Here is a 23,512-nt window from a genome sequence, read left to right as displayed (position 1 = left end):
CAGATCCTGACACGAGCTTTCCGTTCGGAGCTTTCCTTCTGGAAATAACTTGGTTCAGAATGGGGGAAACAGGTTCAATCACCCCTCCCCCCTCTTTGACTGACCCCGAGCGAACCAACCCGGCCCTTCTCGACCCTCCTCCGCGGCCGGGGTGGGCTGCGCGCCGGGGAGGGCGGGCGCTCGCGTACCTGGGCGCGGGCTCGATGAGGGTGGTGGTGTCCAGGTAATGGATCTTGTAGAACTCCAGCAGGGCCGGCAAGTGATCAAACTCCTGGTCCCCGATCTTAAAACGGCGGTTGGGCAGCGAGTTGATGATGTAGTGGGAGACGCGCGAGTTCTCGGACACGGACAGCACATAGTCCCCGGGGCAGGTGGAGGAGTCGCGGACCAGGAACATGCCGTGGCGCTGGCCTTGGAGCCGGGTCTGCGCCTCCTGGCGCGACACCGGCCCCATGTACCAGGCGGAGCGGTCTGAGGAGTCGAACCTGGCGGAGGACATGGTGTCGGACCGGAGCCCTGCGGCTGCTCTCGCCTGCTCTAGACGCCTCTGCCCGACAGACGGCCTTGGGGCCGAAGAGGGGCCTCGGCACACCTCGAGGCGCGCTTAGAGGGCCGAGCCAGCACCTTCCTCTCGGCTCCGGGCCCGCAGCATCCTCCGCCGCCGCCGCCCGCCTGTTCCGGGGCTGCCTCACGGAGGAAGCCGGCTCGGGGAATGCAAGGCAGAGCCCAGGGTCGGGGCGGGCGAAGCTTGAGCCGCCGCGGAGGCCGCCCCGGGGTTCTCGGACTGCCCGGCGTACCAGTGGTGCCGCCAGTCACTCTTGACCTGGAACGCGCCGGCCTCGCGCCCCTACGGCTCTGCACCGACCTCCGCCGCCACACGAAGCACCGGACTCCAAGGAGCGTCTCGCCTCCCGAGCGGTTTTGCCCAGCCCGTTCCCAAGAGCCACAGCAACAAAATGGCGGACGCGGGAGAAGCAGCCGGCCACCTCCCCCTCCGCTCAGCGCGCTCCGTCTGCGCATGCGCAGGCTCTGCCTCCCAGCGGCCGCCGGGGCCCTCCCCGTGACGTCAAGCAGCGCAGCCAATCAGGAACTCAGTGGTGACCGCCGGGCGTGCGCCGCTCTCGCCCGCTCCCGCGTTCCGGGAGGCGGCGGAGGAGGAGGCGGCGGAGGAGGAGGCGGAGGCGGCGGAGGAGGCGGCGGAGGAGGCGGCGGAGGAGGCGGCGGAGGAGGCGGCGGCGGCGGCCGGCACGCCCTTTCTGGGCGGCAGTGTGCCGCCGGGGGCGCTGCCGCTGCTGGGTCTCCTCGAGCTGGCAGGAAAACAGCTGGAGCAGAGGGAGTGGCATTTCGAAAACCTGCTCTGGGAACAAAGCGTAACGTACAGGCCGAATCTCCGGCCTGGGAGGCGTGGCACTGAGGTGACCTGGCTGGCCGAGGGGCCCTTAGGAGACCGACTGGCGGACAGGCCCTCATTGGCCGAGGTGGCTCAAGAGGGAAATGACTGCGGAGGCAAAGGTGACCACCAGATGGGCACGAGGTGGCCCAGGCCCGATACAGCCTGGTAGGCTAAGGGACCTAGAGTGGCCAGGTGACCCGACAGACGCAGATATAGGGTGTGAAGGTTGTATTGGCAGGATTAAGTGGTTTAGGAAGTCTGCAGCCTGGGTATTCTGGCCATCCATCGCTGGCGCCGAGTTATTGTAAGTAAAATGCAAACGCCTCTCGGGCGTGGCCTGAAGGCCTCGCCTGCTCGGGATTCTGCCCGCGGCTCTGAGTTAACCACCCTCGACTCCCGGTTGCTTACCCGGCTCCTGCAGCGCCCTCCTAGCCGCCTCCCCGTCCCGTCCCGCTCCCGCCCCTGCCCCTGAATGTAAATTTTAAGAGAGCGGGAATCTTGTCTGTCTCGTTCAGCTCTGGGCCTAGCACAATGTCTGGCCCTGAGTTGATGCTCAAATATTTGTTGAATGAATGACTATTGAAAAAACCTCCAGGCTACTGGTGTCCGATTATTAGTAGCACCACCCCCCGAAACTGGACAGACAAGAAAGTATGTCCAAAAAGGGAAATGCAGGCGGTACAAACCCATGCTTAGATCCCTGTGTCAATGGAATTCCCTTCTGGCCGTTTGCACCCTCCTAGAGTGTAGTGTGATAGGTGATGTCCATCCTAGGGTAGACTATCCGGGAAATGTCAAGGTCTAGTGCCTTTTGTGACTCAGTATAACAGGTATTCATTTCCCCCCCCCAAATACTTTCATGTTGTATTAGTCTCAGGTACAGTTTGAATGGCACAGATTTTGAAACTGACTGCTTAGATTCCAATCCTGGCTTAGTCATTTGACTAGCTGATTGGGCCAGTTACTTAATCATTGCATCCGTGCCTCATATATTATTAAACAAGCTAACACATGTAAAGTGCTTAGAATAGTGCCTGAGACATATTAAGCATCATTTAAGAGTTTTTCATTATTATTATTCAGCCTCTCCCTGGGCTTATACCTCCATTGCCTACGAGCATGGGGATCTTAAGATGGGTGGGTGAGGGTAGGGAGAAAAATCTCCATTTGATTTTCTAGCTACTTTTCACTGCCAGGTTTTACCACTTCATCATCACCCACTGCTTGCCCAGACTTCTTCATTTGGCTTCTACCCTTACTTTGCCTGAAACTTGCCTTTGGGGACCATCTCTGATCTCCATTGATCCCATCATTTTCTTTGAGCTACCTGTACCCTGTGTGTTTATATTGAAAATCTCTTTCTGGAAAGTACTCCTTTTTTTCTTCTTCTTTTTTTAAGCTCCTGGGACACTAACATAATTTATTCTACCTTTCCAAATATACTTTCTCAGTCTCTTTCTGGCACTTTTGTCTCCAGCCTCAAAGTGTAGAAACTCAGTCCTTAACCTCTCTCCTGTGGTAGCTTCTCCTTTGCTAGGCCAGTCTTCATGAAGATTGGCCTCTTGTCTGTGATTCCAAAGACGTATATTCTAAAAGTAGAACGAAAACTGACCGCACCCTATGATTACTATGCAAACGCTGTGGTCACAGCCTAAATTAATTCTTATCATATTCTATTGTAATTGTTTATAAGTGTCTCCCTTCCTAATCTGAGCATGTTGAAGACAGACTGTAGTATTATTTTTTGTATTCCCAGTGCTTAGCGCATAATATATACCTAGTAAATGGTTTTTGAATGTAGGTGGATAACGATGGGAAGAAGCTAGAGAAAACTAAAAATTTATTTTAGTGAAGGTAAGGAGATTATGTGATTGTTTCCTGTTATTAACATAATGTATTCAAAGTAGATATTTGGACCCAAGGTTTAGCCCCGTATCACTCTCTGTTTAATCTTCCATTTGGATTAAATTTTGCCTCTTAAGCTTCCCCTTTTCTGTCAATAGCATCACTGTTTTCCTAATTTGCAGACCCAAATCTGTCATCTTTTACTTAACTGAAGAACTCCATAATACCTAATTTATATACTGCTTTTCAATTCACAGAACTTCACATAATAGATTGTTTTACTTAATCCAACCGAAGTCCCATGAAGTACCCTTTAATAGATGGTCCAGAAGCTCGGAGAGGTTAAGTGACTTGCTTACATAAGTTATTCTAAGTTATGTAATTTGCAAGAGGCAGAGCTGGCACTCAAGCAAAGTCTTCTGACTAGAAGTCAAGGTCTCATCTCACTGTTACACAAACTGCCTATAATTTAGTCCCTTTCTTTGTTTTGCTGATAGGGAAACTGAGGCCTTCCCATGTAAATTCTAGCACAAGAGAGGAATATCAATCTTGGAATAGGGAGGAGTGGTTGGATTTGTCCCCCAGCTTGGATTTCACATACCACCACCATTCTGCTGCCAAAGGGCCATGCTCCCCTCTTTAAAAATTCCTCTTAAAAATGAGTCAAAATACCTCTCCTTTTGCTTCAAAATAGTCCAGTGGGGAAAATGGTTTGGATTAGATAAAGGTAGAACAAGAATGGCCTTGTGTTGATAATTGCCACAGCTGGGTGACATGATGTGTATGTGTGTGGGGTTTAATTATATTATTCTACTTTTGTGTATGTTTGGAATTTTTCACAATAAAATTTTTTTTAAGTACTTTCCTTTACTCTTCCTTAGCACATCTGAGACAGCCTTAAAAAAAATTCCAAAAAATGTTCTTAGATGTTGAGATACCAAAATGAAAATGAATGGAGAAGCAACAAGGAAGCATTTAAAAAAGGGCTGTTAACAGAAAGATTTGTGATTCTGTCTTAGCTTGCTCATTCCCAGGGTTTCCAGATGGCATTATACTTACTCATTTTATAAGATATTTACAAGCTAGACTCAAAGGATTGACAAGGCTTTTTAAGCAACTTGTCCAGATTCCTGACTTCCTAGCCCTGAGGCTGCCTCTGTACACAGAGCACAACTGGGGCCCACTACTGACTGTTTGTTCTCCTGTAAGTAGGTCCAACCGTTTGGGTGGTGGTTAAAGCCAGGCAGTCTTCCTAGATTGCTGCCTTACTGAGGACACCAGGAGAACAAGTGTCTGTCCTTTCTTCCTGCCCTTGATGAGTTTCTTTTTTTCCCTCCTATTATTTTGTGGCTTTAATACTAATAGAATAGTGTTCATATCCCCATTATAATTTTCCGTACCAAACTATTTAAAATATCAACTTAATAATCGCTTCTTTCATAGGATGGTATCTCTGAACTAGGCTTAACTACAGTATCCAGCAGCTCTGTTGACTACTATAGAAAGCATTGGCCTACTTTATTCCAGTGTTTTAAAGTGTGCTCATGTTCCCCCTGTCATTTTCTAATGTAGTTTTAATTGCTCTGTCACCTCTTTTATAAAATGTCCGCTTTCTTGTCACTTAGCTACTTGTGGGCTAAAAGGCAAATTTTCCTGTTCTCCTGGATTTCGGAGCACTCTGGATGTCATTAGTAAAATTCTGAGCAGGATGATCCTTCCACTAGGGGATACTGACTCCCTCTCACACTTATCTCAAAGACAGCGTTCTATGCAACCCTTTAGACCAGGAGTCACCCAGGTTTTTCTGTAAAGGGCCAGAGAGTAAGTATTTGAGGCTTTGCAGGCCAAGAGGAAAATCAAGAATACTATGTAGGTATGAATATAACAAGAAAAAATTTTTCTACAAATCTTTAAAAAATGAGATTCAAAATACAATAGCAATTGAGTATAACTTTTTTGTAATGCAGGTATTCTAATGAGAAGAATGGAATTCTTTTGTTTGGGGTAATATTTTGCTTAATTGGTGCTCAATGTTAGTGTTCCCTATCATCATTACTGCTGATGGGCCTTTACACATTTCATCTTTGAAAATGTCTTCACCAGATGGTACTGTTAATACTTCTATCAGTCCATGAGCATGATTTTTAATTGAGCATATTTGTTGTTGGAAGGAATGTAAAGAATTTTTTTAAATTCTTCTGATATTTGCCTTTTAGCTTGTCGTTACATTGCAGATTTAATCATCTTCAATTGAAGGTTAGGTGGAAGCTCCTCAATTGCACAACTAAATAGATTTTGAAATATGGAAATTTCCCTTGCACTTGGCATCAAGGTCTGAAAAATGCTGCTGGAACTGTAGCTTGAGCTCAGAAAATATATCTGCTGCAGATTTGTCTGGGAACAGAGATTTTGCTTGTTTTAACTTTTGGCAGCACAGGAAGCATATAAAGCAACTTTATATGTGATTCAAAACAATAGTTATTGTCAAAATGCAGTAGACATTTCACATATATGCACTGTTTTGCCCTGTAATTTTAGGTTGAGTTAATTAAGAAACATTATCAAGTCTGTAGCAAAAGCTAATTTCCAAGGCCATTCAGTCATAATGGTTTAGAATGGTTCTCTGTTCTGAAAAATTTCAGTCTTGGCTCTGAGCTGAAAAACATTGCAATGAAACTTTACCACTGCTAAGCCATCAAAATGCAGTGTGGCAGGGCAAGTCAGGATATTCAGCTTCTATTTCTGACAGAAATTCATAGATCTGTTGATGGTTAAATACAAGAGCAAATGAAGTTCACTAAGGATAATTCTAATTCAATATTACATGATAGCCTTTTTCTGCTTCGCACATTTTTATTTAACACATCTTAGCAGATTCCCCTTCAGGTTGTATCTAACTAGTGTTTTCTCAACTATTTTGAAAATATTCTTGCCTGTGGTCGTTCCATGCAGATTCTTCAAAAAGACTTATTCTTCAGTGACTTCGAACTCGGCATTGACACCTCAAATAAACAACAGCATCTGAGCAACTCATTGATAGTCAAGGAAAATCACTCAAAATCATTCGTCTTGTTTTGTAATTGGCTATTGATGGTGCTCACAATGTTCTCAAGTCTTTGGTTAACTGTTCTCACTGAATGACTAAGAGTCTAAAACAAATTTATTTTCTCTGGACAGATTTCTTTGGCTGCTAAAATCAAACAATTTAATTAACTCAGCATCAATAAGCAGCTTTCTTTGTTTGGCTATCAAATGAGCCACTTGGAAACCTACTTTAGTTGCAACTTCATTTTCATTTTTTATTTTTGTGAAGAAATTCTGGTGAGATAGTCCATCTGAAATTTTCTATTTTTTCCTGACTGTTGCTGTCCTGTGCGTTGGGAATGCTATTATGTGCTATGATGACTGCTTAGTCTAAGCTGATATATATTGCATTCTTTTAGCACAGAGTGTCATTGCATAATAAACCCAATGTTTTGCCATCTAATTCAATAAGAGAATGCTTTTGTGATATTCAAAGTCCACTTTTCTTCTTTTGACAATAGATGTGCACTGGCAATAAAAAAAATAAAATGTTGTGGTGTGATGACAACACGTGGCATTCGAAACACTGTTGAGTTATAACTCCGTAACTGCAATGTGTAGTATGCTGAGTCAAGCAGCAGTGAGAAGGGATGAGAGTGCCACATGTGGTCTCTGTCACAGCTACTCAACTCTGCCATTATAGTGGGAAGACAGCCATAGACAGCATGTGACTTTATTCCAATGGGTGTGAGTGTAGCTTTATCCAATAAAACTTTATTTATGGACCCTGAGATCGGAATTCCACGTAATTTTCAGGTGTCATGAAATATCCTTTTGATTTTTGCTCCAACCATTTAAAGATGTTTATTCTTTGCTCACAGGCCACACAAAACCAGTCAGTGGGCTGGATTTGGCCCATAGGCCATTGTTGGCCATCTTTAAACCAAAAATCTTCCATATGGAATGTGTGCCTTTTGTCCTGTTCCCAGTGTGACCTAGGACTTTTTAGGGTCACTACCACAACTTCTAATAGAACTTCTCGTCCCTGAAAAAGGCCCCTGATGACAAGCACACACCCCTAATAAATGAATTCAGTATTGCTTTGCATCTTGCTCCATCTCGACGTCTGGCCAGTTCCCTCTTTCATGGTATTCAGCCACAGTCAGCCTGGCACATGATACATTGTTAATCCCACAGGACTGTCGACATTGATCCCAGATGGAGCTCCCTCATCTAGATATAGTATTCCATCCATATGGGGTGACTTGAGCCACTAGAGTTAGGTTCTAGAACACAGAACAAAGGCCAAATACTACTCACAGCCACAACACAAAACTTCTCTAATCCCTGGTTTCATCCGACACTGAGACATAAAGCAGTGGTGATTAACCCTTTCTGGTGTCTGGCCCGGGAGCACAGTGGTTAAGTGCACACATTCCGCCTCGGCGGCCTGGGGTTCACTGGTTGGGATCCCGGGTACGAACATGGCACCACTTGGCACGCCATGCTGTGGTAGGCGTCCCACATATAAAGTAGAGAAAGATGGGCACAGATGTTAGCTCAGGGCCAGGCTTCCTCAGCAAAAAGAGGAGGATTGGCAGCAGTTAGCTCAGGGCTAAGCTTCTTCAAAAAATAAAAATTAAAAAATAAAAGTTAAAAAAAAAAACTTGCTGAACATTTGATCACCTGGGCAGCATAAAAAAAATGTCCAGGCCCCATCTGAGGAGTCTCTAATAGACCTGAGAAGACCTGAGTACTATATTTTAAAAAAATAGGTAATACATTCATATGGTTCAATATTAAAATGATACGAATGGTATTCATTGAGAAGTCTAACTCCCACTCCATGTATCCTGGAGGCCCCTATAGTTTACCACTTTTATTTGCCTCTTTTGTGTAGTACAGATTTCTTTATGCAAGTGAAAATAAATAAGAATATTTTTATTTTCCTCCTTTCTTACACTAGAGGAAACATTATATCCACTCTTCTGCATGTGGCTTTTTAAAAAAATCTAGTAAGAAATCCTGGAAATATTTCCATATCAGTATGTAGAGAGCTTCCTCGTTGTTTGTTTTTACCTTTTCATACTATTCCATTGTGAAGATATACCATAGTTTAATCAGTCTCCTTGGATGGATATGCAAGTTATTTCCGAACTCTTGTTGTTACAAACAATGCCACAATGTATAACTTTGTACATATATAATTTCATATGTATGCAGGTATGTTAGTCTGTTTGGGCTGCTATAGGAAACTACTGTATACTGGGGGACTTGTAAACAGAAACTTATTTCTCACAGTTCTGGTGGCTGGGAAGTCCAAGATCAAGGGGCTGGCAGATTCAGTGTCAGGTGAGGGCCCACTTCCTGGTTCCTGTGTCCTTACATGGCAGAGGGGTGAGGGAGCTCTCTGGGGTCTCTTTCATAAGGGCATTAATTCCATTCATGAGGGCTCCACTCTCATGACCTAATCACCTCCCAGAGGCCCCACTTCCAAATACCATCAGATTGGGGATTAAGTTTCAACATATGCATTTTAGGGGGACACAAACATTCAATCTATAACGTCAGGTTTTTCTGTAGAATGAATTTCCAGAAATGGGACTGCATATTAAAAGATGAATGCACATCTATAGATATGGTCAAATTGCCTTCCCTAACGGTTGACCCTTTTGTAATTCGGCAGTAAGGTAAGAGAATGCCTATCTCCCCACAGCCTCATCAACAGTGTGTGTCAGACTAGGCTGGGCTCAGGCAGCAGTGACTTAACACAGCAAAGGTTTATTTCTGACTCATGCAGGGCAATGTTCCTCTGTGCAGCAACTCAGCAGTCCAGGCTGGTGGAAATGCCAGTGTGCTGAGGCTGCTTGATTTTCTCCCTCAGTAGCTGAGTTGGGGAACAGAACTGGAGAGTCTCTTTAATTTAATAGCATTAGCTATTAAATGCTTCAACCCAGAGGAAGTATGTTAATTGTGCTTGCATTTTATGGACGAGAATGAGTCACATGCCAAGCCCAAGAGAGAGCAGGGAATTGCATTCTCCATATCCCCAGAAGGAGAGGAGAACCAGACACTGGTGAAATTATATATCCAGCTTTCAGATTCTTGCCAACCTGATAGGTGAAAAAAATGTTCAGAATAGTTTTATTTTGCATTTTTCTTATTAGGAGTGAGGTTGAGCATCTTTTCATGTGTTTGAGGACCATGATCAATATTTTTTAAAACTCCTAGCTAATTCTCATATGCCATCAGACTTGCACCTCCTGGAGACTTCCTACTCAGTTTAGATTTGCCGTTGGAAAGAAACGTCTTTTCCCCTCCATGATTAGTAGGACGGTGGTGATTGACCCTGTGAGAACTTGTCCTACAGCGGAGACCCTGCCTTTTAAGTATAGTACAGTAGTCCCCCCTTATCTGCAGTTTCTCTTTCCATGGTTTCAGTTACTCACAGTCAATCATGGTGCAAAAATATGAAATGGAAAATTCCAGAAATAAACAATTCAAAGTTTTAAATTGCACTCCCGTTCTGAGTACCATGATGAAATCTCAAGCCGTCTTGCTTGGTCTGGCTGGGGTCGTGAATAATCTCTTTGTCCGGCAGATCCATGCTGTGTGTATACGCTCCCTGTCCGGTAGTCACTTAGTAGCCCTGCTGGTATCAGATCGACTGTGGCAGTATCGAAGAACTTATGTTCAAGTAACACTTATTTTACTTAATAATGGCCCCAAAGTGCAAGAGTAGTGATGCTGGCAATTCGGATTTGTCAAAGAGAAGTTGTCAAGTGCTTTATTTAAGTGAAAAGGTAAAAGTTCTTAAGGAAAGAAAAAAAATCATATGGTGACGTTGCTAAGATCTACAATAAGAACAAATCTTCTATCTATGAAATTGTGAAGAAGAAAAAAGAAATTCATGCTAGTTTTGCTGTCACACCTCAAACTACAAAAGTTATGGCCACAGTGCATAATAAGTGCTTACCACTTAAAACAGTGTTCAGTACTATCCATGGTTTAAGGCATCCACTGGGGGTCTTTATATCCTCCCACAGATAAGGAGGGACTACTGTAATAGTTTGATTCTCATTATAAAATAACTTTCAATCAATAACCATAGCATTTATGCCATATAACTTAGGTACCATAAGGAGGCAGACGGTCATTCTGTAATAATCAAGAGCCAGAACTAGAAATCTTTGCCTAAAAATGACCAAGACTCAATGCTTACACGTTATGTGGGTTTTGCATCAACCCCTGTGATCACCATCTCTATTTGAGGGAGAAAGTATCCCATAATTGCTCTTCATTGTACTCTCATCTCTATAAGGGTAAAATCTCCTTCTAATGTTGCAGACAATGGCTAGAAGTCTTCAGTCCCAAGTCCCTCTTCCCTAATACAAAACTAAAACCTCAAAAGCTGGTGTAAAAGCATGAACACTTTTTTTCCCACTTAGGTCCCTGCTTCCACATTTTTATTTCCTACCCATCGTAATAGCAGTTCCTGTGAACATCTGTCCTTCTGAAAATGGAGACTTTGTTTTTGTTTAAACCCCGAGATCACCTGGGATCCTCTTACTCAATTCCTAGTGCAAAGTCTATTCAAAAACTCATCTGACTTAGGTCAGAGTCTAACCCTCCTGAGATTAGGCAATCAGATCGGTCCAGACCTGCAACACGAGAGTGACTCAGTGATTTTCACAAGTTTACTCACCACAGATTCATGGTGTAACTGTCTTAACTAGGCAAGATTTCTGCTGCAATAATTAGAAACCTGATTCAAAATAGTCTAAGTAGTAAAGGCATTTGTCATTTCCCATAACACGAAGTCTGTAGTAGGGCAGCTCAAGATGCAGGATATCCAGACCCTGGGTCTGCTTCTCTGTGATTTTTCTCAGTTCTGATCACCTTCAGATTTTGGCTTCATCCTCAGGCTGGTGGCTAGATGGCTGCAGTCACCCCAGGTCTCGCCCAATCCAGCCATGGCAATGCCCAGTGGAAGAAGGATTGTTATTTGTGTCCCTTTTTAAGAACAAAGAGCACTTCCTCCAAAACACTTCCAAGAGATTCCCCTTCCCATCTCCACCACGTCAGGTCACGTACCCATTCCTAAAGCAAACGCCGGCAGGAAAGGGGCCACCCAGGCCCGACTCAGACTGAACAGGACACTAGTTTTGGCATTGGGAAGAAGGAACAATGACTTCTGGGTAGACATTCAAGCTAACGTGGACCAAAGCTCCCTGTACTGAGCATCTTCTGGGAACTGGGATCGGGGATGCAGAGGTGACTACTCTGGGGCCCTGACTGGTGGTGCTCAGTCTAGAGGAGGAATAAGCATTAAGTGAGCTTCTCAGTTTAACCTGGCTCCTCAAACAGCTTCCTACAGAAAGAGGATGGGCTTTTCAGCTGTGATGAGAATTTCCCTTTTTTTTTTTCCAGTTTTACTGAGTTATAATTGACATATAACATTGTAATATTAGTTTTAGGTGTACAACATAATTTGATATGTGTATATATTGAAAATAATTACCACAGTAAGCTTAGTTAACATCCATCACCTCACATATGGTTTCAATTTTTTTTTCTTGTGACGAGAACTTTTAAGATTTACTTCTAGTAACTTTCAAATATATGATACAGTATTGTTAACTTTAGTCACCATGCTATACATTGTATCCCCAGAACTTATTTCTCTTATAACTGCAAATTGATACATTTTGATCACCTTCATCCATTTAGCCCAACCCCCACCCCCTGCCTCTGGCGACCACCAATCTGTTCTCTGTATCTGAGCTCAGCTTTTTTTTAGATTCCACATATAAGTGAGATCATACAGGATTTGTCTTTCTCTGACTGACTTAGTATAAAGCCCTCAAGGTCCATCCATTTTGTTGCAAATGGCAGAATTTTCTTCTTGTTTATGGCTAAATAGTATTCCATTGTATATATACACCACATCTTCTTTATCCACTCATCTATTGGTGGACACTCAGGTTGCTTCCATGTCTCGGCTGCTGTATGTAATGCTGCAATGAACACGGGACTGCAGATGTCTTTTTGTCATAGTGATTTTCTTTCCTTTGGATATATGCCCAGAAGTGGAATTGCTGGATCATATGGTAATTCTGTTTTCAGTTTTTTGAGGAACCTCTATACTGTTTTCCAATTTACATTCCCACCAACAGTGCACAAGGGTTCCAGTTTCTCCACATCCTCGCCAACACTTGTTATTTCTTGTCTTTTTGATAATAGGCATTCTGACAGGTGTGAGGTGATATCTCATGGTGATTTTGATTTGCATTTCCCTGATGACTAGCGATGTTGAGCATCTTTTCATGTGTCTATTGGCTGAGAATTTCACTTTCCATTGTCTGGCTCTCTCTTTCCTCCCTTCCTTCCCCCCACCCATTCCACAAAAACCTACTGAGTGCCTACTCTGTGCCAAGCACAGTGCTTTAGAGTCCCGTCTTCAGAGAACATACATTCTAGTTTAACCTGTTTATTTGACAATTATATTTCTTACTGTAAATGATTATGGCCTTCCTTTTCATTTTAAAGTTCATCGTAATTTTGGTTAGTATCTGTAAGAAACCAGCCATGTCTGGACCTGGGGACCGCTGCATTGGGGCCACGGAGGTTGTGTCATGTGCTGCCTCAGCTGGCCAACTGTCTTCCCTAAATGACACTTCTGTCATAAACACAACAGGAGCCAAGAGAAGCTTTTAAGTGGTGGAATGATATGATCAGCATTAGCCTGTCTCAGAGAACTTAAACACAAAACACATTAAAAAAAAAAAAAAGTCAAATCAACCCACAGCAGAACTTGATTTTTACTTAATTTCTTTTTCTTTTTTGCTGAGGAAGATTAGCCCTGAGCTAACATCTGTGCCAATGTTCCTCTACTTTGTATGTGGGTTGCCACCACAGCATGGCTGATGAGTGGTGTAGGTCCCCTGCTAGGATCCAACCCACTAATCTGGGCTGCCAAAGTGGAGCACACCGAGCTTAACCACTATGCCATGGAGCCAGCCTGATTTTGACTTAATTTCTAGCCAGCCTGGAGGTGCTCTTGGTCTCAGAGGTTTGTCTCTGGCCTCAGTGGGTGCTATATTCTTTTAAATGCTGCCTCTGTGGGGTAAGCATTTTCTTGTACATCTATAACGACTTGCTTCACTCCCTGCTCTTAGCCTACATTTAAGTTGAGTCCTGGCTAGACTTTGGGACATCTTTCTGGGAGAATTTAAGGAAGTGGGGTGTACAGATCAATGTCAAGTAATCTTTGCTCCCAGTCCTTCTCTGATCTGAGCTCTGGTATTAGCACCCTTGTGGCCCTGATCAAGGAACCAGACCCTTGCTCTAGGTCTCAGGCCAGAGTTCTGATTGCTTTTTTTTCGGATTGGCACCTGTGATAACATCTGTTGCCAATCTTCTTTTTTCTTCTTCTCTCCAAAGCCCCCCAGTACATAGCTGTATATTGTAGTTGTGAGAACCTCTGGTTGTGCTATGTGGGACACCACCTCAAAGTGGCCTGATGAGCAGTGCCACGTCTGTGCACAGGATCCAAACCAGCGAAACCCTGGGCCGCTGAAGCAGAGTGTGCGAACTTAACCACTCGGCCACGGGGCTGGCCCCAGAGAGTTCTGATTTCTACCTTTCCTTCCTTGGCTTTGCTAGCTGGCCATGGGGCAGGAGGCCTGCTCTTGAACTCCACCTGCACTGCAGGGGCCTCTCCTACTGGCTGCCAAGCAGCCTTGAAACCGACTAGTGACTCCAGGGCTAGGCATTTTGCTACTCTATTTTTTAAAATCTGTGAAATGTGTTAAATGCCAGGATCCTCCTGAGTACCCCATCTCAGTGGGTCTTCAACAGTCCTTCCCCTTGATAATCTCTCTCTCCCATCTTCTTTCTCAGCTCCCCCCAGTTTCAGCCTCACAAAGAAAGTAAAGGCGCTCAGATGTCAGCTCCTTCCCAGTTACACACTTACTTGTGTCTCTTACGGGTTGAATTGTGGATCCTCCCCCAATTAATATGCTGGAGTTCTAAGCCCTCGTACCTCAGAATGTGACATTATTTGAGATAGGGCCTTTACATAGGTAATTAACTTAAAGTGAGGTGGTTCGGGTAGGCCCCAATCCACTATGACTGACGTTCTCCTAAAAAGGGGAAATTTGGACACAGAGAGTTTGACAGAGGGAAGATGACATGGAGAAATGGGGAGTTTGGGCTGACCCCATGGCCGAGTGGTTAAGTTCGCGTGCTCCGCTTCCACGGCCCAGGGTTTCGCCAGTTCAGATCCTGGGCATGGACCTAGCACTGCTCATCAAGCCATGCTGAGGTGGCGTCAAACATAGCAGAACCAGAAGGACCTACGACTAGAATATACAACTGTGTACTGGGGGGCTTCGGGGAGAAGAAGAAGAAGAAGAAGAAAAAAGATTGGCAACAGGTGTGGGCTCTGGTGCCAATCTTTATTTATTTAATTTTATTTTTTTAACACTTTATTTATTTATTTATTTATTTTTGAGGAAGATTAGCAGTGAACTAACATCTGCTGCCAATCCTCTTCCTTTTGCTAGAAAGACTGGTCCAGAGCTAACATCCGTGCTCATCTTCCTCTGGTTTATATGCAGGATGCCTGCCACAGCATGGCTTGCCAAGTGGTGCATAGGTCCACACCTGGGATCTAAACTGGTGAACTCTGGGCTGCCAAAGCGGAACACAAGAACTTAACTGCTGTGCCATCAGGATGGCTCAGGTGCCAATCTTTAAAAAAAGAAGAAAAAAGAAAACGGGGAGAATGCCATGTGAACATGAAGATGGTCACCTCCAAGCCAAGGAGAGAGGCCTGGAGCAGATCTTTCCTCATCACCCTCAGAAGGAACTAACTCTGCCAACACCTTGATTTCAGACTTCTGGCCTCCAGAATTGAGAGAATAAATTTCTGTTGCTTATGCCACCTGGTGGCTTAGCAAACCAATAGCCCTAGCAAACTAAGAGTGTCTACGCACACCTTCTTTCTTTACTTCTTTCTCTGGAAAGAGGCCTCTCTTCCTGGGTCTGTGGCGACCTTTCTCCTTCTGTGGCAGATTTCTCCTCTCTCTCACCTGCTCGCTCTCCTTAGCCCTTACACAAGGTCTAGGCCCTCCCTTGATCCCCTCCTCCACCCCCTTCCTAGTTTCTCACCCCGTTTTTCTCCTTCACAGCCAAGTTTAAGAGAATACTCTCCCCCTTTGGTGCATATTCACTCCACAGTCCTTATAATCTGGATTCCCCCTACACCACTCCATTGAAAGCACTCTTCTGTTTTAGTACACTTCTCCACAATATTTGAGGACACTGACTACCCCCTCTTTGTAACTCTGCCTTTGCTTTCTGATCACTTTTCTCTTCCCTTCTTGAGCTAGGTTCTTGGGTGCTGCTTCTGGCCTTCAATGTCTGTATTTCTAGGACTCGCTTGTGGCTCTCCTCTCATCTTCCTGGACACTGTCCTTCACCTACACGGCTGTAACTACCATCTGTATTCTGACAACTCCAAAATCCTCTCCACGTCTCTCCCAAGCCCCAGTCCTGCGTGGTCAATTTTAGCATCCTATTAATTTTCTTATTCGTCTTGTATATTGTCTTCTGTCCCATGAGAATGTAAGCTCCATGAGGGCAGGGTCTGTGGTCTGCTTTGTGCACAACCATTGACCTGGCACCTGGAATCCGTCTGGATGTCCCAAAGCTCTTCAAACTCAACATGTCCAATACTTCGTCATTTTCCTCTGCCCCTAACCCTAGACTTGCTTGTTTTTGTATTCCTTTGGTGAAATAAAACTGTCTGCTACTAGCTCCTTTGGCCAGAAACCTGAGTGTTATCTCCAATACCTCCCTCACTGGCAAATCCATCCTAGAGCCTGCCCCGCCTAATGCTCTCTGTCCTCTGAAAGGACTATAAAGATGCATCACAACGTTATTTATAAGAGCAAAGAAAGCTAGAAACGACCTAAGTGATTAAAGAAATGATAGAAAACCCATAGCTGCAATAGACACTTGCAGCTGTGAAAAGTTTTCAAAGAGCATATAGGATAATGCTTGCAAGATGAACATTATGGGGGAAAGAATGGACTAAAAACATAACTACACAGCAGGGTCCCAACTTTGTGGCAAAGCAAACCAGTACGTGTAAGAGTGATTTTTTTTTTTAAATACTTTTTTTTAAGGAAGATTAGCCCTGAGCTAACATCTGCTGCCAATCCTCCTCTTTTTGCTGAGGAATACTGGCCCTGAGCTAATATCCATGCCTGTCTTCCTCTGTTTTATGTGGGACACCTGCCACAGCATGGCTTGACAAGCAGTGCACAGGTCCACACCTGGGATCTGAACCAGCGAACCCCAGGCCACTGAAGTGGAACGTGCGAACTTAACCACTGCGCCACTGGGCTGGACCCCTGGGTGATTCCCCCCCCCCCCCACCGAAATACACAATTACGATGAACCTTTCAGAATGCAAACCTGATCATGTCACTCTCTTGCTTAGAATCCTTAAATGTTCCCCCCATCATTGAAGATCAGTGCTCTAACTTCTCAATATGGGCCATAGAGCCTTTCATATTGGGACCTGCCTACCTTTCTCATGTCATCTCCCATCCACAACCCAAAATTTGGCTTTCCTGCACTAGCAGCTCCCAAATGTGAGCCACCTTGATCTTTTCATTTGTGCTTCTTTCTATGTAAAGTTCTCTCCCTTGTCTTCCCAGAAAAGTCCACTGCCCATGTTCAGACCTTCATCATTCTTTATTTATAATGATGCCCCAAAATGATACCCACTAAAACAAGAGTGGCCTTTGGAACATGGGCAGCTAGTCCAATGACAGGTAAGATTTCCAAGATGGCCTACCCCACCTATATGGGTTTCTCAGAGCTTTTGGATCTAGAAGCAATTCCTAGTCCTGTGGTCAGATGTGAAGATGGAAGCAGGAGAGTGGAGCCAAAGCCAGGCCAGCCTGTTCTGTCTTCTTGGTGGGCTGCAGTGTTGCCCAGGAGAGTGGCCTAGAGCCTTGATGGGGAACTCACTTGCAGAGTAAAGTGGCCAGCCATCCTTCATGCCCCTACTCACAGGCATATCTATTCATCAGCAATCTACAAAGGGAGTGGCCAAGTATGGTCCATGGGCTAAATTCAGCCCACCATGCTTTGTGCCTCTCATGAACTGGGTGGTTTTTACATTTTTAAGTGGTTGGAAGAAATCAAAAGAATAGTGTTTTGTGACATGTGGAAATTATGTGAAATTCAAATTTCAGTGTCTGTAAATAAAGTTTTATTGGAACATGGCTACTCTCAGTTACTCATATACTGTCTTTGGCTGCTTTTGTGCTGCGATGGTGAGAGTTGAGTAGCTGCAACAGACTGTTCGGCCTGTGAGCCTAAAACATTTACTCTCTGGCCCTTTACAGTTTCCCAAGCCTTGATCTAGACAGTGCTGCAGAGCGGGCAGGGAGGCAGGAGACGGACTGGAAGAGCACTCTGACAGATGAGATGAAGATTTTAGGAAGGAAGCTTGTTCATAGGGCTAAATGGGGCAGTGAGAACCCAACACATGAAGACTCAACAAGGAGCATCCCCTCCACCAACTCTTTGAAAATGACTACGTAGAAGACAGAATCTGATTTAAAAACTTCACATTTTATTTTATGGATTATGGTCATTTGTTGAGTTGAAGGCATGGAGCACAAACGCTGTTCTGATACAGACTGAACAAAAAGCCCCCTCCCATGAGCACTTCCAATGACTAGCTCATCATTCCATACGCAAGACATTTCATTGATCAGAGCTGAAGATGCTTAAAGACATTGGTAACTTTAAAAATTCTGCAGAAAAGGCCTATATAGGCAAAATATAAGAGTTTTACTAAGTTGGTGTAGTGTACACTTAAAATTACATATTCACAAAAAGAAGTTAGAGAAATTAAAAAGCACTTAGTATTTTTTTTCTTGCCACCTGAGTTAAATTCAGGTCTCCTTTCCTACAGAATACAAAAAAAGACAGCCACAGGCAACTCACTGCTGAGTTACACATCACCAGATGTTAGAAATAGTTTCCTCTGAGGAGAATGCACTTATTTTTAAGTTAGTAGCATACTTAACATAAAACTAAAGTTAGAAAAGCCACTTTTTTGAAGGCACAGCTTGTTTCCAGCTTGATTGCGGAAATAAAAATCTGTTTTAGGGACCCCATCTGGCAAGGACAAGTTCACTGGTCTTGTCTGTCATACCAAAGCCCATCCTACAGCCAACCCCAGCCCAGGCACCTCTGAGTGACAAGTCTAGAGGGTAGAGTGTTTTCTTTTTGGTCATAATTATCATGTGCAAAGATTCTGGACACTCCTCAGGTCTTCATTTTCTGCAAATGCAAGCAACCTTGCTTTATAAAGTAGCATTAGCAGCTGGTCCTTGGTGGGCATGGCAGCAGGGGTGAAGACCCAGCGGAAAGAAGCTGCTGGCCAGCACACTGCTTAGTGACAGTACCTCGGCCAAGGCCTTAGAATAAGAGGGTCAGAACAGGAACAGAACAACATGCATGAGGCCCACTAATGCGTCAGAGGAAGACAAATTTCTCCTTCCATACGCTTGAGGGGAAAGAGGGGTGACTGGCTTCACAAACCCAACAAAAGACCGGGCAGGTACATAAAATAAGGTGCTACTTTGCTTCAAGTCGGTTAAATTACTAATCCTGTTATGCAGATGGCAGGCCGCCAAGCGACTGTCTGGCAGTGGCCTTCACATGTATTTATGCGAAAAAATAAGTTTAGGTCTGAGGTATAATGACTCATCTCCATGACTCTATACCTGATGATGATAAACAGAAGCATGAAAGAAGGTGTTAGGAGAAAAAAATGGAAACAACTAGAATGAGCGGAAATGCACACACAGCTGCTCCGCACTCTGGCTTCGTGCTTTTGAGCAGCCTTTCTGCTGAAAGCCCTGTGAATTCGTTTAGTTTGGGCTGGGTATACACTTAAAATTTTTCCTTTTACCAGTTACCAAGAGAATAATCATGATGAGCTCATCTGGTAAACATCTAATTTGATTACCTTTAACGTGTCCTCACGTCCTGGGATATTCATGGTGACATGGCTCAGACTCTCTGAGGTGGCTGGAACAGGATGGAAAGTTGTGTCTGCCAATGGTGGCTGTCAGTGTTTTCAGGACAGTCATGCATTACGGGATGGAATTGCTACATAAATATTGATGCATTGCTGTAGCACTTTAAAAAGAGAGGTTTCCTTTGCTTTGCTGATAGGCTACAGAATATAGGTGGTGAAGGTCACATAGCCAGTGCCATGCCTCAAGGTGAAAGGCACTGTTATTTTAGTGTCTGATCTAACCTCTCTTTTTAAAGACACCATCTTCAAAATATTTTAATTTGCTTTTAAAAAAGACAAGAGCCTTGGGGCTTCAATTATTTTGTTGGCGATACCAACACAAATTTAATTATAGAAATAAATTTTAATTAATGCTTTTAAATGATTCTTTTTATAAAATGAAAGAAAAGAACCAGCTGGGCTAGTTATAGTGATAATGTCTGGGCTTTTTTTCAGCTAAATCCTTCCATACAAAGTCAGCATCATTTGTGGAGTGCCAGTCCTAAAACTAGGTGGCAGAGAACCAAGTGATGCGTCATCATTTTGCAAGAAGTGTAAGAAGAGTAGGTGGGAATCCAGGACAGGTCTGGAGACCCCAGGCACTGAAGAAACACTGTCATACCCAAGGCCTGGTGACCGTGATCCCCACAGGGGTGCAGAGCTCAGTGGAGGAAGACCACCGCTTGGCCACAGTCTGTGTGATGCTCCATCCCACAAACTCAACAGGGCCCCTGGGCAGCCAGCCAGGCAGCCTCGAGCCAGTGGAGAAGCTGTTCCTAACCATGGACAGAGTTAGAGAGGAGAGGGCACGAGGAAGAAGGGCTCACCCAGTTCCCTACACATTTCCAAGCAGTGAGCAGTGCTGGTCTGAACTCCTCCTACTAAAATACGTGCCAGAGCCAGAGGGCAGGAGGGGAAGAGGTGACATCTGTCAACAAAATAGCAAAGAATGTCGACACACTCCATCCCTAAATCTCACGCTGATCCTTTTCCAGGAGGTTCTGAGAATCACAATGAGCTCAGGTTGTGTGTGCGGTGAGGGGGAGGCGGGGCGCACAGCAGATGATGACTGCTAAACAAAGATGTGGGAAGGACCCTCCTCCCACAAACAACCGGCTCACACAGTCCCTTAGTACTGACTCACGGTAAGGCCTAGGAATGAGAAATATAGCAGACAGGGGAACAGAGGTTGGTGGTTCCAAGACTTAAATTTGGCTCATATCTTTCCATATGCTCATTAAAGTGGGAAATGCAACTCTTCCTTCTCATTCCAGCATGGTAATCAAAGGCCCAGGATATTCAGGGCCAGGCTACTGTGCTCAGATTAAAACTCTGCGAACTCAGTTCAGAACTGACAGAGGTGTTGGCTCTAAGAAAAAGTAAGACACAACTTCCTCATCACAATAAAATCTCTTAAGACTCACTCTATTATAACATTTGCAAACACATGTTAAATTACATACTAAAATAATACATGAAATTTCTTGGGAGTTTAAAAGAGGATCGTTCAAATCTTTTCATCACAATGGAGTGAAAATCATTCTGTGTCTTTAAAGTTGTCGAACTTTTCTTTCTGTGCTTTTTATATTGACATCTAACTTGTCCACTTTGGTTGTGAGGCGGTCAAGAATGTCATCTTGCTCCTCAATTTCCGTCTGCATCCCCAGGGCTATGTCCTTCAGCCGGCCCAGTCCTAAGGACAGCTCATCTGTGGGAGAGGGAAGCACACACAGGCCTGAGCATACAGAAACAGCATTAGAAACGGCTTCTTGTTCCCTCCTGGATGCTCAGCAACATCTGGACTACTGAGTCCTCTTTCTCATAAGACAGGCTAAATCCAGGGCTTTGGTTACATTTTCCAAAATATATACCAGTAAAAGAAATCTGCTTACTCAAAAAGTAATAGTGTTTAATGTGAAAGCCACTCCTCCCACTGCCACACACCCAAGATAACCACTGTTCATATAATGGTGTCTGTCCTTCCACTGCTTTAAAAAATACATAAAGGTCTACATAAGTTTTCAGCTGCCTCTGAACCTCTAGTAGGTTGCTGCATATCGTAAGATCAGTTAGTACCTAAGGAAAAGAGAAGCACAGAAGGGACTGGAAAACACGTTGCCTTCCTAGACCCCACAGTGAGTACCTTGAAGAGTTAGGCTGGTTACTAACAGCCAGACCCGCTGGCCTGCTCTTCAGGAGCAAAAACCCCACGTCAGTAGGTAGAACTTAACAGTGCTTTCCTTCCTTCCATCTCCAGCTTCCCAAAGCTAAATCAAGCACAGATCCAGAGCGGCAAATATGAGGATTGGAAACATATCTGAGAGGCAGACCTAGGAAGCCCTGTCCAAAGGGAGCCCCTGCATCCAGGTTGTTCCAGCACTAGGCTCTCCCCTGGAGAAGGCAGGACCCCCCAGTCCACTCTGCAGATGGCAGGAGCAATGAGGGCCCTGAACCCGCCCTGCCACTTCGGGTGCTCTCCCAGAAAACACACGAACTACAAATGTTCCCACTGGACCCAAAGGCCGCGAGGTCCCTTCACCTATGTTCCAAAGATTCACATTTCCCCACATTCACGCATGTGTTGCCACCACTTCCCAGATCCAGGAATACATCGATGCTGTCACGTTCTGGGGTATGACAATCAGCTTGCATTCCTAGAACCGGACTGGCACCACTTCCTTCGCTTACTTTGTGGTCACGAAGAAGACAGTGGCCTCTGCATAAGCTGGGTGCAGAGATCCCTGCAGCCCAGGGTCCCCGTGTCAGAAGGAACAGAGTGCTGAAGGTGCTGAGTTCCTTCAGAGGTGCCATCTGGGCTGCGCCCCAGGTAACTGTGGAATATACTACTTTTGGCAAAGGTTCAGCTCTTGTGAGAGGTTGCATGACTATTGCTGAAATTCAAGTTCAAACGCGATGTGTGAGAACCTAACTCCCACCCAGGGGAAGTGTGGTATTGGGGGGAATCCAGGGCAACTCCAACAGGTCTAAGTTCAAATTCTGCCCCTGTCCCTTACGTGTGCTCTGGCCTGCCCAGGACCCAGACCACAGCCAAGGTGAGCCCCTGCAAGAGGAAGGCCCCGGCCACAACTAGCCTCTCTGGTGCCGGTTTCCTTCTGAGCTCATTCTATTTCCTTCCTTAGGCTTTTCCGCTATTTGTAATAAATATTTTAATTCTGTTTTTAAAAATTTGCAAAAATCAATCTCACATTCCTTTTTAAGAGGGATCAAGGACATGGGCAGCCCTTGGAGTCCATAAAAGGCTGACTGGGCAGAGACTACATAAAGAGAACTGAGGGTGTGGGGGGAGGAGACACGTTGAAGGGATCCTAGGGTCCCCTAAGAGGGCTGTGCTCACTGCAGAGATGAGTCCCGATTTAACCGATTCTGCCGTGGGAACGGTACGGCCTCTTTCCGGGGTTTCATGGCAGTGTGCGTGCACGCACTTGTGGACGGGGAGTGGGAACAGGGTCATGCCCAGAGCTGCTCTCTGTCCTTTACCAGGAACAGCCGGCCAGGAAAGAGCCAGAGGGAAGAGAGAAGAGGTGCTGCATCCTAGGCCTTCTTACTGCTAAATTAAAGATAAAACACTAGGAGAAAAAAAGGTCAGAATACACAAATATTTGCCACTGGCACCACAACCCTAAGCAGACTCAGGTTTGTTTTTTAAAAACAGCCTTCAGTTCTATGCTTCTTGAGTTTACTGAAATTTGTGACTTTGTATTCCATGGAGAGTAAAACCTTCGGGTCAACTCAGGCCTCAGGAAGCTTGTCGGCAGTTTGGACAGCAACGGACATGCTGAGATAAAATAGTGTGATAAAGTAAACCACCAGGCAAGGGAGCTGCCCTCAGAGGGGGGCCTGCACTAGTCCCTGAAACAGAGGGAGGGCTTGGAAGAAGGGAGGAGCTAACTCGCCAAGGGCAGGCGGGTGTGGCCTGTGTCAGCAGGGCCTGATGGCCGACGGCCATGCTCTTTCCTCTTCCCTCTTCCACCGGGGCCCTGCTCCACACCCCATATTGCGTCACGCTCAGACCTGCCAGGGCTGCAGGACCTCATGCCAACTGCACACCCTCAGCCTCCAGGGGTGCGTTGTTCTTACTCTTCTTCCCACCCCACTCCCTGAATTCAGTACCCTCG

The 23,512-nt window shown here is 45.0% G+C and overlaps 2 protein-coding genes and 1 long non-coding RNA gene across 3 annotated transcripts in view; 1 reads left to right on the top strand and 2 right to left on the bottom strand.

The window, feature by feature from the left end:
- The window catches only part of CRKL (CRK like proto-oncogene, adaptor protein), a 36,257-nt gene extending 35,246 nt beyond the window's left edge, over positions 1-1,011 (bottom strand). Inside the window, exon 1 of the mRNA XM_014868055.3 lies at positions 189-1,011. Coding sequence (XP_014723541.1) covers positions 189-499 — 311 coding nt within the window. The 5' untranslated portion in view covers positions 500-1,011. The remainder of the gene's footprint in view (positions 1-188) is intronic.
- Positions 1,012-1,150: 139 nt separating this feature from the next.
- LOC139045954 (uncharacterized) lies at positions 1,151-19,937 on the top strand. The gene is made up of 2 exons (XR_011505488.1): positions 1,151-1,697; positions 14,884-19,937. It is a non-coding gene; the product is annotated as an uncharacterized lncRNA (long non-coding RNA).
- The window catches only part of SNAP29 (synaptosome associated protein 29), a 24,360-nt gene continuing 18,744 nt past the window's right edge, over positions 17,897-23,512 (bottom strand). Inside the window, exon 5 of the mRNA XM_014868060.3 lies at positions 17,897-21,084. Within this exon, the coding sequence (XP_014723546.1) occupies positions 20,927-21,084 (158 nt within the window). The 3' untranslated portion in view covers positions 17,897-20,926. The remainder of the gene's footprint in view (positions 21,085-23,512) is intronic.

Source organism: Equus asinus, chromosome 8, assembly GCF_041296235.1.
Source record: "Equus asinus isolate D_3611 breed Donkey chromosome 8, EquAss-T2T_v2, whole genome shotgun sequence".
Classification (NCBI taxonomy): domain Eukaryota; kingdom Metazoa; phylum Chordata; class Mammalia; order Perissodactyla; family Equidae; genus Equus; species Equus asinus.
The sequence above is the reverse complement of the archived record's forward strand: the minus strand, read 5'-3'. Positions and strand labels throughout refer to the sequence as shown.